General features: G+C 35.8%; 1 protein-coding gene across 4 annotated transcripts in view; it reads left to right on the top strand.

The window, feature by feature from the left end:
* Positions 1-13,489, top strand: part of fndc4a (fibronectin type III domain containing 4a) — a 30,713-nt gene that overhangs the window by 10,326 nt on the left and 6,898 nt on the right. For all 4 annotated transcript variants that reach the window (XM_052587086.1, XM_052587089.1, XM_052587088.1 and 1 more), the window contains exons 2-3: positions 5,547-5,662; positions 8,408-8,612. In XM_052587086.1, coding sequence (XP_052443046.1) covers positions 5,547-5,662; positions 8,408-8,612 — 321 coding nt within the window. The remainder of the gene's footprint in view (positions 1-5,546; positions 5,663-8,407; positions 8,613-13,489) is intronic.

Genomic DNA, 13,489 nt, shown 5'->3' with positions numbered 1-13,489 from the left:
AAGGACAATTTACAAGCAGAAACTCGTCAAACAAATCTGTTAGTGGATTTTAAGTGAGAGGACAACAAGGGATGGATGTTATTGTGGATTATAGACACATATTTTGGCCAGAAAAGACAGTTTAAAGTTAATACGTCTTCCATTTCGAAACACTCAGCTTTACACTTTACACAATAAGTGATTAATTGATGAACTGGAGTCATGTGGATTACTTGTGGATTATTGTGATGTTTTTATCAGCTGTTTGTACTCTCATTCTGACGGCACCCATTCACTGCAGAGGATCCATTGGTGAGCAAGTGATGAAATGCTTAATTTATCCAAATCTGTGCTGATGAAGATGCAAACTCGTCTACATTTCTAAATTTACAGCAAATGTAAATTTTTGGGCAAGCTATTCCTTTAAACCCACATTAGATCAAGACTGAATTTGATGTTGGATTTTTTTTTTTTTTTTAAGTACACTTTAAGTTTGGGAAGAACTTTATGGAATGGCAGCTGTGAGCCATTAGTACCAGACCTGATGCTCTAAAATCTTTCTTCCAAGCAGAGTAGAAGCTGTTATTGTTAAAATTTTGAAATTAAATGTTCAGCAAGCACATATGCTATGGTGCTGATGTGTTCAAATACTTTTGGCCATGCAGTGTATATCCGGAGGATTTGTGCTGAAATTGGTTTCCTGTTAAAAATGGTCAGACTTCCAATACCTCATGTGGCTCATAGTGAGGTGACAAGAGAATTGCATCGCCAGGCAAGACCTGGTGGACCGTGGTCACCAATTACATTGACCTTAAACTGACACACCATCCAATTCCACCTCTGGTGGACCGGGGGAGGGGGGTGTTCATGGATCACTGCAAGACCCTTCACAAACCAATGAAATGAGTTTACATAGAAACGTCATTGACAGTGGGAAATGAGGTTGCACTTGTGCACAGGTGATATGGTGGAGCAGAAATGCATGACTGTTTCATCTCATTAGTATTGTATTTGTCTGTAGAGTAAAAAAAAAAGCACAATTACATTTTCATACGTTTGGACAGCGACTGAAAATGTCTTTCACAAAGACTTTCAACATTTCCACGTAAAAGGATTCAGTCTCTGCATGTTCAGTTTATTTTTTCTGTGTGATACTTATATTACGTGTCTTTGAAAAGTGTTTTGCCTTGAAATATAAGGACATATAATATATGTATATAATATAGTTCTCCATCTTGTCCTCAGAAAACCTCTTTGACTGTTCAAGGGCAGTGTGGGGTGTTCTTCTTGTGGATCGTAGTTGAGATTGCATGTTGAAGGTCTCGTTGAAGGAGATTTTGGTCTGTTCTCAGATCATGAGGAACAGTTGAAGTGCTATGTGCCTGGTTCCTGTGAATTACTCTGACAGAGTGTCTGTGTGTCTCATGTGCCCTCTTGCTTTTTAACTGTATGCTCAGTGTTTTACCCAGGGTGACTTGCGCTCCTCTTTCTGTTATGTAACAGATTTGAGTGCATCTGAGCTTGAGTGGTTGAGACATGACTGAAATAACGACAGACTTATTTTAGGTCTTATTTTATATAAAATGTATACTTGCTTTTAGTGGGTTTAAGTTTTATTAGAGTTTTAAGCATCACTTCTTGTCAGATGCTAATGGAAGTAAGCAAAGCTTGCATCAGTATATTCATCTACGTTCGCAGTGCACATTTTGGAGATAATCCAACTTCTGATGTGATGTAGTTTAGTCACTATATCTAAGGCCTTTACATCTTTCCCTTCCTTTTTTTATTCTTTGAATGCACAAAATTTGAATTTTGAGAACTTCTGTTTTCTTTACAGCAAAACTGGAAGATGATTTATATAAGATTTAAAATATAGAATATATCATATACTGTATCATTACAAATTATGTATGTTCTATATGCAGCTTAGCAGTATAAATCAACATATGTAGAAGACAAAACCTTAGAGATGTACAGCATAATGCATTGGAAAATGCAGTGGGGTTGGTGAACTGTGTCTTTTTTATTTTTATTGTATATTTTCATTAATACAGACAGTAATATAATGCAATGTAAATGCTGACAGTACCACCATAACTCACGTCTTCCTTAATCTAAACAATTATTTTCCACATCACTAAAGAGCTTATGCTTGGCCATGTCTTACAATTTATTTGAAGCTACCTTCAGACATGTGTAATTTCTATTACTTCAAGGACAATGAGCTCTCGCTGGGAAAGGGTGAGTGAAATGTCATGGCTAAAATGACAAAAACCTGATTAATTGTTTAATAAGAACCATCTATTCCTGGTAAGTGGAGAACGTTCATTATATTGTTAAGTTAATATATTGAAACTAAACTTGGCAATTCATTATGTACAGTATCATTAGTACTGTCTGGACATTGGCATCACTGGGACGATGTGTTTTGACTTTGGAACATTTTGTTCAGCGTACAAATATTTTCTGTGTCAAATTATCAGTTATGATGAGACATAATTTAATAGTTGCAAATACATTTGTAGATGTGGCGAAACATGACCCTAGCAGATCTTCCATGATATCAGTTTATGAAAATCTTACATTTTTCACTTCAGTGAGCATCTGCTGGACAGATGGGGTGAAACTGGCTTGTCATTTAGTGTGTAACAGCACGTTATAACAGTGATACATTTTCCTCTTACACAAATGGACAAAACTATATATATACTGGCATAATTATACAAAATATATAGTTAATTCTCACAATTGTGCTGTTTTATCTTGTGCTTACAGCCCAAAGTATACTACCAGTTGCACATGTATTAAAGAAATATCTTATGTAACATATAACGACCAGTGTAGATGCAGAGCTCATAATAACCACAGAATTACACAAAAACAACAATGTAGTTGCAAATCTGGGAACTCATTAAAATGGAAGGTTTGATGCATGTGACCCCATAGACGCTTTGATGTCACAGTCAGCCTTCACCGAGGTGGCCTTCCCTCTCCTCCAAATGATTATCGTTGGTGCAGAGCTGGAGTCAGACCTCTCTCCATCCAATTTACACAGCCATTCCTGAGGGCAAGGAAGACCAGCATAATCAGCCGTGACCCCTATAGTGTATCACAGCTGCATAGAGATGACTTACTCATGCCATACTGCCATACTAGTGACCCCCTAGGGCGTCAACACAGGGCATTGATTATCAGTCTGATGCTGCGTATGATTCTTCAGAGTTGTGATGCATTATGGGTTTTGTTGCTGATGATTAGCGTTGGAGAACAGCAGACAAATGACAAATGCAGATCCATGCTCCTCTGCTTGACTTACTGAGTGCTGAAGAGTAATTTTTTTAAGTGGATATCTATTTAATTACCTAATAGGCAGTGCTTGTCATGTTGTAAGTGATATGTTGATATGTTTTATGTACAATTTTTATTAATTAATTAATTAATTTTTTTTATTATTTAATTTAGTTGAGATTTACATCAAACTATAATGATGATCCATAGCAACAGAGCACAGAGCACTAAAACCTGAATACCTCTGCAACTTACACAGATTTGCAGGAAATTACCATTGTTTGGCAAATAAATAATTTACAGGCAGTTACATACATATTCCAATGTTTTATTATGTAATACTTATGTCACACCTGAAATAACGAGGAACTTTATAGTAATTAATATTAATCATAGCCATTCTCTGAACTCATAATGAACTGCATGCCTCTGCTGTAGATGCTTTCCCTAGAGAAAACAATTGGATATTTTAGATAAACTAATATTGAATTAGTTATAATTGAAACTAACATTTTACAAAATCCATAAATTACCTTAACTTAGTTTTCAAAAACATATTAGCGCTAAAAAACACCACACTATATTATCTTTTAAAACTGTACTTACGTACTTTTAAAGTAGTCTACTAATACTGTATGAACTTTTAAGGAGCTATTATGTATAATTTAGGGGTAGATAAGGTATGGACATGCACCTTTTAGCTTTTGTATCTCAGGATACCTCCCCAGTGACAGATTTTTTCTTTGAGTGCAATATTATATATATATATATAGAGAGAGAGAGAGAGAGAGAGAGAGAGAGAGAGAGAGAGAGAGAGAGAGAGAGAGAGAGAGATAGATAAAGCACCATTCTGGCATATTTTTTAAGTAAATACATTTTAATAATACATTATTTATCTGAAGAAAGTAATGCCTGAATATTTTTTACTCTTCTGGGGGTAATCTTCTGATTATTTTCAGGCATTATTTGGTTAAGTTCCTGTTAATGTTGTGGTCCTTTGGTAAAGATGCATCATACAGATCTGGAACAGAATTAATTGTGCAACAAGCCATAACTTGTTTCAAAACAGCCGTTACGTAACATAGCTAAGAGTCTGTATTTGTCATTGTTGATGCTATTCCATGGGTTCGTGTACAGGAACAAAAAAACACCCCTTCCCCTTTTTGCAATCGCCCACACAAACACATAAAGTCCATTAGAGCACTGCACAGAGGAGATGCTAGAAAATGCTCTCGCAGTTCAGTCTAGTTCACTGCTTTTCTATTTTCCAGATCGACAGAGGCATGTACTGGAGCATTGAATCTGCCACTGTTCTCATCTGCTTTTTTCTGAGACTAATTACCGGGTCTATTTTGTCCAAAATCACGATTTAGCACCCAACAACTGAGCTAAATAAAAAAATAAAAAATGATCTGCATAAAAGTCTCATATAGGACACAGTGTGCTAAATTCAGTCAATTTCAGAAAGCAGTTTCAATAAAATATAGTCATGAGCAAATCACTTCTGCTTTACAGTATATCTTTATATCAGTTTCTTTCTTTTTTTTGTGTGAAACATATCTGATTCTTTGATTAAATCCTTGGTGATTTCTGCCACTGTCAGTCTGATTTCAGTTCAGTCACTTCTGAATGCAGACTCTATGATCACAAAAGAAGGGGTGAACTGGTGATATAGCAAACAGCATAATGGACCCAAACAACTTTCAAGATACCAATTTAAACATGTTGCCCAGAGGGGATGTACTAGCATTAAGGAAAAAGAAATGTAGCTTTGCATAAAACATCTCTGGGTGTTGTAGTGGGTTTGCTTTTAGAGAGAGCTGTAGCCCCTCAGAGAGCTAGCCGGTGAGAAGACATCAAGCCACAGAGTAAATGTTTCACATCTCAAATCTGATTGGTCAGATTGGAAAGCTTTCTTGGCAAGTGACTTGGACAGTCTTTAAAAGGACAGCAAATGAAAACAGAGCACAGCAACATATTTCAAACATGTGGATTATTGGTGTGTTTTCATGATAATAACTTGTCCATGATAACATTGTTGTTCGACAGTAAGTTAGTTTTCTTGAAGCATTGGCTGCACTAGTTTCTGCACTAAAATGGAAATATAATAATATATTATTTCAGTTATTGCAGCAAATGATTCCTGTCTCTATTTCCCTCTAATTAATAACATAGAATAAGTGGGCCTGACAATGGCAATGAAGCCTGACAAGTTATGAATTCTGTATAAATTAGGGTTCAAAGATTGTAAGTTATTAGTATTAATTTTGTATTTCCAGACCGTCCACCTGCTCCAGTTAATGTGTCAGTCATGCACCTGAGAGCTGATTCAGCAACGGTGTCCTGGGAGGTGCCTGAGGGTGACATCATCATCGGCTTTTCCATCTCCCAACAGGTAAATTATTTAAAAATTTTACACAAAATAGAAACTGTCAATTCTGATATTTCTAAGGATACGGGCACAGACAGCCTGTGTTCTTTTTGTAAACAAGTAAGAGCCATTTACACACAGTAAATGTTTTTTTTTGTTTTTTTTTTGTTTTTTTGGATTATAGCCAAGCCTTTTTGGTCTGACCTTAGCTCTCATATATTTGGTTCGGCCAATTTTACAAACTTTTTTAGCCTGAAATACTTTCATATTTAACAATCTTTACAAGACAGAATTTCCAGTTATATTATTTTCAGGGTCTGAAATATTTTGTAGTGTTCTTCTAAAAAAAGAAAGAAAGGAAATAACTGTAATAATTTTCCTTTTCTTTTACTGTGTCATAAAATGTTTACAAAGTTAAACAATAAACTGTCTTTTTAAAAAAAGTAAATGCTATGTGAATGTTTTTCTAAACCAAATCAAACCAAATTTTAGAGTGGCTGGATCAGTGTAGTGACCAATCAGAAGCCAGGACCAGAACTTTTCTAAACCTTAATAAACATTTTCCTTAAACTTTCATACTTCCATTGGTTTATACTTAGCTATAGCTTTTATTTAAAAAATTGTGTGTGCAATAAATGTGAATTTGGTCATGTAGATTTGATTTCTGTCACTGTAAAAGATTACTGAAATTCAGAAGCTATTTATTATCTACTGTAAGTGACTGACACATTCAAGCAATTCCAAATATATCTGTCAATCATGTTATGCAATGTCTGTAATGGCTGTGAAGGCGACGCTCACAGATTAATGCATTATTCATTTAGCCAAGGACTTCTTTCAGACTCCCCCACACCTAGAGGCTGCTTCAGACCCCAAGGGCAGAGGAAAGTGCTTTGGATCTATTTGCAGACTTTAAAGACCAACCAAAGCAGAGCTAAATGCAACATTAAGTTAGAAGGCAGAATTATAGCTGAAATGAAAGGGCTCCGAGAAGATCCTTTAGCACCCTAACGTGTGACTTATACTTCTAAGTTGACCTCATTGAAAGCACTTACTGTTACTGTACTGCTGACCTCTAGACTGCGTGAGCCATTTGAAATGTCAGCAAATACCAGCCTAAAGCTGCAGGTGATGTTTCATAGTTTGTAAATTCTACAGGAACCTTGAAAGGTTTTTTTTTTCAGTTTGGAAGAACATGTACAGTATATATATATATATATATATATATATATATATATATATATATATATATATATATATATATATATATGTATGTATGTATGTATGTATGTATGTATATATATGTATGTATGTATGTATGTATGTATGTATGTATATATACATATATGTGTGTGTGTGTGTGTGTGTGTGTGTGTAGTTTAGACTTGGAATGAACTATGGCTAAAAACACCCCAGCATCAATGTGAGCCCATCACAACCCACAGTATAAAGTTCCGCAATATAAATGCACTCTTAAATACTTGTTTCTGGTATTTCAAACAGACTTATTGCCACAGGTGAATAACATTTACAAGCATTTGTGGAAAAAAATTCAAAAACGAATTGGGTGGTGTACAGTAAATCACAGCACCACTGGACTCTGGAGCAGTGGAAACCTGTTGTGGAGCAATGACTTACACTTCACTGCCTTCAAAGTCTGGGATTGGCAGGTTCCAGGAGAACATTACTTGTTTGACTGCACTGTGCCAAATGTAAAGTTTGATGGAGGAGGGATAATGGCATGGGTTCAGTTTTTTAGGGGTTGGGCTTGGCCCCTTACTTCTGTTAAGCTTCAGCATACCAATACATTTTATGCTTCCAACTTAGTGGCGACTGTGTCCCATGCAGTGCAGAAAGGATGGTCCATGAAGACACTGGTTGGATGAGTTTGTTGTGTAAGAACTTGATTGGCCCACACAGAGCCCTGACATCAACACCATCAAACACCTCGTGGATGAACTGTAATAGAAATAGAGGCCTTTTTGTCCAGCAACAGTGCCCGTCATCACAAATGCTCTACTTTATGAATGGCCAAACTTCCCAGAGAAACACTCCAAAATCTTGAGGACATTCTTTCTAAAAGAGTGGAAGCTATAGTTGCGAAGGGGTGTCCAACTCTACACTAATGTTTATGATAGGGTTGCGCAATTATGACAAGAATCCTGATTGTCGATTATTCCCATGAAATTGAAATTGCGATTACAATGATCACAATTTACATTGAATGATGTTTTAAATGGCTTTATACCAATGTTTCAAGTAACTATGTGCCATATTTTTATATGAAAATAAACAAGCTGAAAAAACATGTATTGCTTGTCTATAGCATTAAGCCTCAGATACCAACTACATTATACATTGGTTTAGTTTCTTCGATAACACTTAGGTATAGAAACCAATTGTCACTATTAACTAGTTGCTTATTAGCATGGCTGTTATTATCATATAATAGCTCTATACTATTAATAAGCAGAAAATTAGGCGTTTATTGAGGCAAAAGCTGTAGTTAATGGTTTGTTAATAGTGAGAATTGGACCTTAAAATAAAGTGTGACCGTTTCTTATTGTAAATAAAAAAAAGTACAAATATGGTTGGTATTATAACGTTATACTAGAAATAAAATTAAAACAATGAAAAACCCTTAAAAGTGTCATGAACCGAGAAGACAAAATTCCCTTGATCTTTTGACAAATAATACTGTTGGTCATTGTATTATAAAAGCATCCTGTTTCGTTCTGTTCTATACCAATGGTGGTTTAACTCTTTCAGAGAATGGACGGCAAAATGCAGAGGTTTATCAGGGAGGTGAACACCACCAGCAGATCTTGTGTGCTGTGGGACCTGGAGGAGGAGACAGATTATATTATCCAAGTGCAGTCCATCGGCCTTTACGGAGAGAGCCAGGCCAGTAAACGCATCCACTTCAGAACCCTGAAGAAAACAGACCGCTTCCCCTCAAACAGTTCAAATCAAGGTAACAGCCCAGTCCTACTCTTATACATCAATATCCTTCTTCCCACATTTGATGCAGTCCTTCATAGCTTGACATTTTGTGTGTTAAAAATTTGAAATGTCAAACAGTGCACTGACTGTTTACATTCTCAGTGGATTCCACCATTGTGCTCAACAGTTCCTTTTCCTACAACCCAATTAATTATTGATGAACACTTCACGCATGGATGCAGGTAGACCTTGTTAATGCCTCTCATTTTCAGCTCCAATTTCTAATCAGCTCCCTGCCTCTCAGGGGGATATGCTGTATTGAGCTGTGCGGCACAAGCGGGTGGTCCATGATAGCAGGCCAATTGAGTGGATTATTAACAGCCATTTCAATGTTGTGTTGATACGAACTGTTTTTGAGAGATTTTCTCTTCTGCATGAAATCTAGCATAGCACTGGAAACCAGATAAATCAAGTCACTTTTAAAAACGAAAGTAGCTGTTTTTGCCAGCCATGTTGAAAACAACTAAACATCCAATCTTATGCACACCGACAAAGATGGAGCGCTTGAAATTAATCATCGGAGCATTCAAGGATGCACGTAATTCAGAAACACGCTCAATATGTCATTAATGCTCTCCCGCCTTGAACTGAAATAACATATTCAACACATTAGGAATGTATCATCAGATTTGATTTGAAGACATCACGTTTGACTCTTGCTGATTCAGGAAGTGCAATTAACGAGGTTATTTTGTAGAGCTTCAGTTTAAAGAAACTACATTTAGAATCATTTCTAAAGCTCTTTTATGATTGAATAGGTGAAAAAATTCTTCCATGCAGCTTCTATTATAGAAGTGTGAATTTAGCTTCATCTTGGCTTTCATCTGTCTGTAAGGCCACAGTCTAAATTCATCCAAGTATAGAGAAAAGGCCTGTCATTAGGAAAGAAGAAGCCTGGGCAAAACTTACTGTACAAACACAATGAGGCATAAAAAGTATACTCTCAACTCATTGTAAGCTCATTTTTAAAAAGAAGAGGTTTCACTCTCCACCGCTAATATATTTCTTATCTTCTTACTTTTATAGTGGCTAAAATTCAAGGACTTTTAAAATATCTTTAATTCTCTTTATTTTTCGGTCCTTGGTCATTATAGTGTTTTTTTTTTTTTTTTTTATTAAATTAATTGTTACCATCCATGCTTGTCCCTGTACTGTTCAACTCCATTATTCTGTGACATTGCCCCCCCTTTTAATTAATTATTATATATTTTTTTTTAATAATTGTTTGATCTTTCAGATTTTATGTGGTTATTCAGTTTACAGTGTTTGGTTATTAAGGGTCATAGTTTAAGAATTGGTCATAGAAAAATCCATACTAACCACTAATCTGAATACGAATTCTTAAGCTCAACATCTTCTTCATAAATAAATACATTCATTTTCTGACAGAAACATCAACAGTTTCTCAAAAATAAAGTTTAACGTTTCTCCCAGAGAAAGAATTTAACAGTGCATCATTCAGATTCTAGACATTTTCATGATTGTGCCGCAGTGATTTGCCGCATGTTCAGAGGATTTCCAATTAGTGTAGTCTCTCTCAATACATCAGGGCATCTTTCTCTGTTCCTATAATAATGTCTTATCATGATGCAAAAATAGTTCAATTCCAGTCTTCCCTCCTCTGTCCTGCGGTGCATAGATTTGAAATTAGAAGCAATAGAATTAGCAGGGAGTATCTGCCATCTGCTTACAAACAGGAAACACGATCCAATGCAGAGTTTTGTTTTTCAACTTTTAGAGTAAAGTCAACTTGTCATAATCACCCAAGGAATCTGATCAGTATCCAAACAAATCCAAAAAGGAAAGAAGTCGTCTTCATAAAGGTAATAGAGACAGATAGGAAAAGTGTGCCAAGTCATTGAGTAATGTGTCTTGTTTTATGACTCTAGACAGTTTCACTTGCATCTGAAGTATTTTTGGCCAGTGCTTCTCATGTGCTGTCAGACTGAGCAGAAGATGATTCCCATTGGACTCAATTACTGTGATACTTCAAAGAACTGCGTCTGTAGAAGCTGAGTCAATATCAAAGACCAGACCCTGCAGGTCTAACAAACAAACCTGTGCATCCTGATGAGGAAAGACCTATCACATTTATGACTAGAAAGACAATAAACAACTTGCAGTAAGCACAATGCTGTCTCTGTGACGATCCAGACAGATCTGCTTTGCCCGCACTTAAAAGGATAGTTCACCCAAAAATTTAAATCCTGTCATCATCTTTGCAAAAGAAGATGCTTTAAAAACCTCTCTACATTTTGTTCAGTGGAAGTCAGTGCAGTCCAAAATATTGTCTTTCACTGTATGGGAAAAATATCATCCTTTGTAATCCACAGAAAAAATAAAGTGATGTAGACAAGTTTGCCCAAAGATGAAAATTCTTTCATGAATTATTGACCCTTGTGTCGTTTCAAACCTGTAAGACCTTCGTTCATCTTCAAATGAGGATATATTTGATAAAATCCAACAGCTTTCTGACTCTGCATAGACAGCCACACAACTGAAAAATTCTAGGTCCAGAAAGGTAGTAAGGACATTTTTAAAACATCAGTGGTTCAACCTTAATTTTACAAAGCTATGAGAATACGTTTTGTGTGCAAAGAAAAATTTCTTCTCCTATGTGTCAGTCTCCGCCGTGCATTCACAAGAGTACCACACATATCGAAAACTGACATGGAATAGAAGAAATTGTTGAATAAAATCGTTATTTTTGAATGAAGGTCTTTCATTTGGAATGACATGAGGATGAGTAATTATTGACTAAATAAAAATTTGGGGTGAACTATCCCTTTAAGTAGTTCTAATTTTTAAGAGATTCTTTCTTCTGTTGAGCAAAAAAGAAGATATTTTGAAGGATGTTGGTAAAAACAGATGTGTACTTCCATAGTTTGAAAAAAAATGGCTATAGTCAATTGTTAATAAAATTCTTAAAAAATATCATCTTAAAACACAAAATATATTTCATACAGGAGCAACTTAAGGGTGAGTAAAAGATGGCAGAACTTTATTTTTGGGTGAACAATCCCTTTAAAAATAAGGTTCCAAAAGGAACAACAGAATAATAACTTATTTGGTCCCCCAAATAACCTTTCATTGAACAACCATTTTTATCTTAGTGAAGAATGATTTGAAGACTCCTTTTCCACTATGAAGTAAATTTTTTGCTAAGTAAAGCAAATGGAACCATCAATGTCAATAAAGGACCTTTTTTTAGGAGTGTAGGTTTGGAATCAGTAAATGATGGCAAAATGTATGCAGCTGCAGTGATTATCTTCCTGCTCTTCGTGGGAATGTCACAGTACATGTGCAACAGTGTCTTTGAACTTATTTCAGGCTTGTGGAACTAATGAGCAGATGTCTTGCTTTGGATCCTTACACCAAAGAAGACACGAGAAAGCATCATGTTGTGTCAAATAGCAGCTCTTTTTTAAAGGGCTCTAAAGATCTTCCCCGTTGGGCTTTTGGAACGTAACCAGTTAAATAAACAGCACTGTGTCCCACATGAGGCTCTTATCTCTGTTGAGAGATGTGGCAAGGTTGAACCCGCTTGTAGAGAACAGGCAGCATTCATTTTACACACATGAGTGAAAAACCTCCACACTTATCGTTAAAAATATTCATGGGGCTGATGAGAGGAACGTTTCGCCTGTCTTCTATCCTGAATGTTTAGCAGCGGAGAATGTGAACGGGAGCGAGGGTTCATTTCAATACTATGAGACAGCTATTGGAAATCACGACAATGCATGTGATATCCAGTAATTGGCTGGGTGTAATATGCACCACCCCCCAAACCCTTTTCAATTTATGACAGCAGGTGTCTCAGGGGCAGCACTGCTTTTATCCAGAAAGGAACAGCAATTGGGAAGAGTGGTGCTCTGGACCAACTCCACACAGGTTAAAAGATATGAGGAGGAGGAAATGGGCCTGAATTCAATCCCTTTAACACTGGATTAATAATGAAGACAGATGGCTCGGTGGATCAGGCAGTGGTTGGATAGTGGTAGAGATTGGGATGCTGGGAAATTGACCAGCTTTGGGATACATTCTTAGGGCTTAACAAAAGTCAAATTAATCACATAAGCAGCTGGCAGCATTCTGCATACTTTTTTCTTTCTTAATCTTTACACTATGTAACTTTTGCCCCTCTCGTAGCTAAAGCATAAAAATAGCATTGTTTGGTCATTACACAAGTTAAGTTTCAGCTTTGTTGTTCTGTTCAGATGAATCAAATGGCTTGTATCTTTATGGATATGATGTAAACATGCACAGACAACTGATGGATGGATCAAATTTCCAGCGAAATCTATCCCGAAGTATAAATAGTTATTAAAAGCCTACCATAGTAATTAAAGGTAAAGCAATAGCACAGTTTGGAAGATGCATTTATAATGTAATCTCTCAATATTTACATTTATTTAATTGCCAAAAAAATAAGTTAGTGCAGCTTTAAAAAAGGTAGTACTTACTTTAAAAACATGACATGTTTAAAGGTATTTGAATGTTTAAAAACGGTCCTAAATTCATGTCCCTGAAAAAATGTGTTTATGAACATAAAATGTTTATTTTCTTTGTTGAAATGTTAATGAGTCTGGATTATGACACACACACACATATAATACTTTAATTCTGCAAGAACGTATTAAATTGATCAAAAGTAACAGCAAAGACATTTATTGTGTTCTGAAAGGTTTCTATTTCAAATAAATGCTGTTCTTTTAAGTCAATGCCTTCTATTTGTTAAAGTATCCTCAAACAAAAAAAGTTCCACAAAATACTCCAAACTTTTGAACAGTAGTGCATAGAAAATATAGTCACAATTTCTGATTCATGACCGCAAGAATGAAAATTGTG

The sequence above is a fragment of the Carassius gibelio genome, chromosome B20, assembly GCF_023724105.1.
Source record: "Carassius gibelio isolate Cgi1373 ecotype wild population from Czech Republic chromosome B20, carGib1.2-hapl.c, whole genome shotgun sequence".
NCBI lineage: Eukaryota > Metazoa > Chordata > Actinopteri > Cypriniformes > Cyprinidae > Carassius > Carassius gibelio.
The sequence above is the reverse complement of the archived record's forward strand: the minus strand, read 5'-3'. Positions and strand labels throughout refer to the sequence as shown.